Source organism: Siniperca chuatsi, linkage group LG14 (genome assembly GCF_020085105.1).
Source record: "Siniperca chuatsi isolate FFG_IHB_CAS linkage group LG14, ASM2008510v1, whole genome shotgun sequence".
Classification (NCBI taxonomy): Eukaryota; Metazoa; Chordata; class Actinopteri; order Centrarchiformes; family Sinipercidae; genus Siniperca; species Siniperca chuatsi.
The window spans coordinates 22,201,120-22,207,683 of record NC_058055.1 but is presented as its reverse complement, the minus strand read 5'-3'; the positions used below and the strand labels follow the sequence as shown (position 1 = coordinate 22,207,683).

The window sequence follows — 6,564 nt, the reverse complement described above, 5'->3', positions numbered from 1 at the left end:
TCTAAACTCTGTCATCTCAGAGATAAACATGTTGTCGTCACCTGGAGTTGTACGCTTCACGCTAAATGAACAGAGAGTAGCTGATTTGTTTTGCAGGGAGAAGGGCAGCTATACGGTGCTTGAATTCGTTGCAGATGTGAGCTGTGTTTTCTGTCCTTCCAGACTCCAGATGGAAATCTGAGCTATTGTTGGAGTCATTTCCAGCTCGTGCTGACAGCGGTTTGGAGGCCGCGCTCCTTCCTGTCTCCTCACTGTGGGACTGTGCAGCGCTAACAGAGAGCACACTGAACTCGCTGCTGTTCTGCGTCATACTGAGCCCTCGGGCAAAAGAAAAGCCTTCCAACACTAACTATTCTTTCATACCCCTGCAAAAATAATGATAGAAAAAAACTGTCTCTCTTTAAATGAAACATTTTTATTTGGCATTATTTTCTTGCAAAAAATATTTAAAAAAAACCGCAAGCATCAAAGAATCACATGTACAGTACTTAATATACACACATTTAGAAAAACAGAACATAACTGCAATGTTCAGTTTCAAACTTGTTTTCCCACTGGTGAAAAATCCAGAACAATAAACAAAAAATGCCGTATTTAAAGTTGTATTAAACTGAAAAGACGAGGTGCAAATCAGAAAAGTTTGACTGCACACCAGAGATGGTCGGTGTTATGGCTTTGTGCAGCTTCTCTAAACCATAATAATAGCATAACGCTGCGCATGAGGACACTTCTTGCCTGAGGACGTCCTGTACCTGGATATTTCTACAACTTTAACACCTCAACTCAGTGGAAAACAAGAAAACAGAAAACATATCACTATTTTGTTAATGTTGCAAGTCATCTGGGCAATGTAGCGCTCGCAGCAACAAAATGTTATCTTTTCACAATAACCTACACAGTGAGCAAGCAGTACATCATATAAACAACTCGGGCCCTTAAAGGAGCATACCAGTGTTGTTGCAAGTTTTAGCTGGTTTACTATAAATCCGGTACACTGACCATCTAAGCATCCTGATTAGCTCCAGTTTGCGCCTCTCATTATCTATTATCTATTATTACATTCAAATATCCATATTGCTGAAAAAAATGAATACCTGACAGTCTTTTAAAAACCCAGAAGATCATTTACAAAACATTTACAAATCTTCTGAAGGTATTTGAAGAATCCTCAAAGATTCTTACCCATCATCACCCACCCATTAAAAAATGTCATCCACTACAGAATATAAAAGATTTTTAGCCCATTTTTCCTAAGATGGTGTACGGAAATGACATATAACCTTGCTTGTTTTGTACAACACAAGAGAAAAAAAAGAAGAACTTGTGTATTGTGTATGAAAATATAAAAAAATGGAAACTGACATGAATCTTACATAGATGTTACTTTCAGTTCTGCTGTTTTGGAATCTTTTTTGATTGTTTATATTTTCTTTTTACTGCTATTTTTTTAAGTTTCTATAGTCTACTTTTTCATATGTCGAGTTATTTCAACATTTTCTGATCTTTTTTTAAATTGGTGTTTGTCTTTATATTGTTGTTGTTTTTGTTGAGTAGAAACCACTTTGAGGAAGCTAACAGAGATCCAAATAAACAATAAAAAAAAAATAAAAAAAAAATTTAAATTTTGGTTCACATCCTACAAATCCGGCAAGGAGATGCAGTATGTCACTGCCGGCTACAGTCTATTTGGATTAGGGAATATCACAATTTTGGATTAAATTTGGGATTCATTTTTAATTTTTTTGATCAACCAATATTTTCATACACAATAAAGAGAGCAAGGTGATTTGTCATTTCCGGCTATCATTTTAGGAATTACAGTTGCGTCTTAGAATATGGGATGAATATTATAGCAGATGGAATATTTGGTTGATCCACATGGTCAAAGAGTCTTTCAGGATTCTGGAAAACAACAGGAAGTGTTGGTAAACAGCTTTCTGGGTTGTTCAAAGATTGTCAGAGATTTCTCTTTTTCCAAAAAAACCTCTGATGCTTAGCTCTGTGACTCGAATGTAGTGATGATACATGACAAACTGGGGAGAGCTGTAGATAGACATTCAATGTATTTCTACCTTCCACAGCCTTTGCTTTACATTCATTTCACATATAAAAAAAACACCTTGAAACTTGGTGGAGTTCAGTAATCCATCACAGAGAAGAACGTCCATGTCTGCTTTTACTGTTGTTAAAGATTCATACTAGTTTCATGGTAACGCAGAGCAGACTTTTCAAATCAATCTGCAGTAAAAACTGCATTACCATGGAATAATATTGTAACTTTGAACAGAAAACTAAACTGCGAACTGCAAGTTTTATGCATCTGCAACTTTGATTCTCAAACTGTGCAGAAACAAACAGAAACTTAAGCGGAATGGTCAGCAGTACTGTATGTGTTATCTGTAGTAAACATGTCAAACATGCACAAACACTGGAACACTTCTTCAGGCCTAACTAGCTCTCAGTGGAAACACAAAGAAAACACACAGAGCAAACCAAAGAAGCAAAAAAACTAATTCAGTGTATGATGCATTTTCAAAACAGGCACAGCCGATCACTAACCTTTGACCTTTTCACCTTCAGTAACAGTCCAAGGCCACCACTAGCAGGTCTGTACACTACATGTATTTACAAACAGTACAAGGGCTTGACAGCAGTTTGCAAAAGAAGGCTGCCAGTGTGTCTGATTGACAAGTTTTATAGATATTATTACTGTTATGATCCTGCATTTCAAGCTTTAGTGTCTCCCGATGATTTAACTGTAGATCAGAGGTTTTTCCACCCAAACAAGACATCGATTCTGGAGGAAACGCTTTAGTATTTGTCATTTTTTGGGGTAAATTTCAATGTCAATTTCTACAAATACTGGTATCAATCAAAAATCAAATTGAAGCAAACACACTGACAAGCCTTCTCTCAGTGTGACTGTGAACCAACAGTAAAGAGCTGCCACAGAGGAGCAGCAAGCGTTTGGTCTCTGACATCATATCCTGTCCTGAAACTCACCTGGACCCATGAACACGGATTAACATGCACATGACCCAGACGCTACCATGAAATGAAAATCTGAGTGCCAAAATATCTTAAATAACAAAATATATATAATATATACACTTTCATAAAAATAAAAAAAAATAAAAAGTTGATGATGCACATGAGACTCCATCATACACACACTGAACAACAGCCAAGAGCTGAACACAGTTTGAGGAAATAGAACAAAACATATGGAGAAACTGAATGTCCAGGAAGCAAACATTCATTCAAAAGAAAATACACATCTGTACATACATACTTGTGTGTTTGTGTGTGTGTGTGTGTGTGTGTGTGTGTGTGTTTAAATCTACTAAATACTGCTGAGAACAAAGCATGATGGGGGAATGTCCAAAATGTGAGGTGGTGTTACCCTGCAGGTCTCAGATCAGTGGGAGCGTCTACTGCCTCCTCTGCTCCAACACACACTGACTGCTGGCTTCATGTGTCCTGCCTCCTGCTGCACTACGTCACTGCTGAACCATCAGGGACTTTACTGGAGGGACAGAGGAGGACATCAGTATAAACACCAGCTTACCTACATATACACACTGCCTGGACACAAACGCTCATCATGAACAACTCAAGATTTTAGCAATTAAGGGGAAATTCCTGTTTATTACCATTTGGGTCTTATTTTTGTAGTTTTGGCCGTCATTTGTATCAGAAATAATAACGTTGTAGTCAATTGCTGAGATCTGGAAACGCAGCAAAATCGGTCTAAAGAAGTCTAATGGGGCAGGAAACGCGAGCAGTCTGACGATCAGATCACGCTTGTGGTGTAAGAGTATGGCTTATCTCCGCATTTAAGAACCAAAATTGGTCCTTTAACATTACAGGGAGTGCAAAAGACACAATTTGCGTGGCTGTAGTTGGTGGATGTGCACACACAGAGTTCTCCAAAACACCTTTCATGTATGTTGAGTTTTGCCTCTCTCACTTTGCTTTACAATTTCATAACTGTTACAGAGTGAAATGTCAATCAAAATACATGTTTTGATGTGGTTAAGGCTCTGTAGAGTCTGTTATGGGTTAGATTAATGGCTGAGTCTTACCGATAATATTCACGTCACTGAGCATAATCCAAGCTTTTGCAGAAACGTCAATACTGATGTTCTGTTTACAACTGTTTGTATGTAGCATCCTTTACTTTGAGTGTGCATCCATATACTAAACACAACCTCCCTAATGTAAAAATAAAAGACAACAGTAAAAGTGAAAACACATGTTACTGTTTAAGTTACTCTAACCCCCCTCTTGTCCATTACATATGAAGCTACAGCCAGCAGCCAGTTAGCTTAGCTTAAGTATGAAGACTGGAAACAGCTAGCCTGCAACCTACAAAAAATGTCTTTTGTGTTGAATGTTGCCTGTTTTATAGAAGCAACATGAAACACAGTACAGCATGTATTGTTATGATGCACAACAACCAAACAATGGCTAGTTTCATGCCTCATTTAAAACCATAAAAAATCTCTTATTAATTCTGCTAACCCCCTACTAATAGCAGCCATTTTAGCCACATTTAACAGCCAAGCAAACAGCATTAAAGCAGTGGAGATAATACTGAAAAACATGGCAGTATCCCTTTAAGTCACAAACACATACAGACATCCTCATATCAGAATTTGTTTTCTGTATGCTAACAGCTGGTGCAGGTTTATTTATAACCATTAAATAATTGATGCAAAAGCCACTGTTAATACCCCATAATACATTGCATATCCAAATTTAAAACAGCTTCTGTGGGGATGTTGACCGTGTAAGTGAGCCAACTCTGCATTTCCTGTCATAAGCTTTTCTCTAGCACCTCCGTCAGGACAAACTTTACATTTAAGCTCCACAGCTGGTAAACCTGAGAAGAACAAACTTGTATGAAAGCTGTCTGTTGTGGGGTGTAGTGAACACTGCAGGTCTTAAGGCTTTGAGTCCTTTTTTATATTGTGAAATAATGACATCATATTCATCCACCACAATAGTTACCTGGTCATTAGGGCCCTTTTTGTCTCCGTTGACAACCTTAAGGAGGACAGCATCCTCATTCTTTGCGTTGGTCTTCATCTCCACGACAATGTCATCTTTGGTGATCTTCTCTTTGGTGCTGCTGACAGAAAGAAGGGTTGGCAAGTGTGGAATTTGACAAAAACCCAGGTAACTGCAGTGGGATTGGTTATCATTACAAATGACATCCAAGTTCAAGTTTAACATTGGTCTGTTGTGTTAGGTTTAAGCTTTTCATTTTAAACATTGAAATGTTACTTCCTCATTATTTTGATGGTTTGGATGCATCTAGGAACACCAAAAGTCACATTCCCATCTTCATTAAAGGCTGGCGATATTCTATATTTTTTAATAGTCAATAAATCCCATAAAAAGACCAAAACCTCAAATGTATTAGTCCATCTATCAATATTCACCAACTTCACTCAACGCCACTGCAATCATTCAAAACAGGTCGCAAATATATACTTTCATTTTTAAAAAAGCTTAGTAATTTCCTAATTCATCTGCATACTGTTGTTTCAAGCAAACATTACTCAGGGGAAAATAGTGTGTTGGGGACTATTTTCTGCTGCGGATTAATATACCTTTGGTGTTCAAGTGAGTATTTCCAGCAGCAGGATGGTGTATGTGGGATTGACTCAAAATAAACTACGGTGTGTGTTCATGGTAATGAAGGAACATCTTACCCAGTGCAACAGTGTGGCTCACTGATGTGTTTTTAATAATGGAGCTCTATGGCAGAGAGGAATAAGATATATCAGGCTTTGGATACACAGATAATACTTAGTTAGTAGGATCAATTTATTGTTGGTCTTTTCATGGGATTTGTTGATGATAAGAAAAAAATATAATATCACCAGACTTATCAGTAAAGTACTCACATCTCTTGTTTCCCTGAGCGTCCGCAGGGGATCTTTCCCTTCTTATGCAGGAAGTAGAGAACACTGCCGAGGATGGCCAGCAGCAGCAGACACAGTATGATCACCACTATGATCACCCCACTGCCCTCAGCTGCACAAACACACACAGACAGACATTTTAGTGTCAGTCCATCTAGCAATACTACTCATCTGCTACTTTGACGGCAGTGGCATTCAACCATATTGGCCACAAATTACAGTGAAGGTGTGGGCAAAGTCTTGGCCATATAAACTACTGAGATCACGAACCTTATCGCAATTTAACTAAGTTCACTGTAGATCAATACAGTTTGTGTTTACAGGTAAACTCCATCAGCTTCTACACAAAACAAATCACATTTGCCTGAGCTTACAGCTGAGGGGAAACGCTGCATTCTGTATATTTTTAAAGCGGCACTTCACCAATTTTACACATAAAAGGTCAGTTCTCCGGTCTTGTGGAGAACTACTCAGTCTGTGAAAACAGGTGCAACAGTTGTATAATGCCGTCTGTGATCTCTGGAGGAGCTTTGTCAAGTCTTGGAAAAATGACCAAAGTAATCTCAGTTTGGACTTAGAGTATACAAATTTATAACAGAAAGCCTGCGTTACAAACTGGGGGTGTGAAGTT

The 6,564-nt window shown here is 38.1% G+C and overlaps 1 protein-coding gene across 3 annotated transcripts in view; it reads right to left on the bottom strand.

The window, feature by feature from the left end:
- Window positions 1–395: 395 nt before the first annotated feature.
- The window catches only part of mcama (melanoma cell adhesion molecule a), a 49,978-nt gene continuing 43,809 nt past the window's right edge, over window positions 396–6,564 (bottom strand). For 2 of the 3 annotated variants that reach the window (XM_044221740.1, XM_044221738.1), the window contains 3 exons: window positions 5,916–6,045; window positions 5,014–5,134; window positions 396–3,526 (listed from right to left, as the gene is read on the bottom strand). In XM_044221740.1, the coding sequence (XP_044077675.1) occupies window positions 3,524–3,526; window positions 5,014–5,134; window positions 5,916–6,045 (254 nt within the window). In that variant the 3' untranslated portion in view covers window positions 396–3,523. The remainder of the gene's footprint in view (window positions 3,527–5,013; window positions 5,135–5,915; window positions 6,046–6,564) is intronic. The other variant, XM_044221739.1, reaches the window with a different exon arrangement.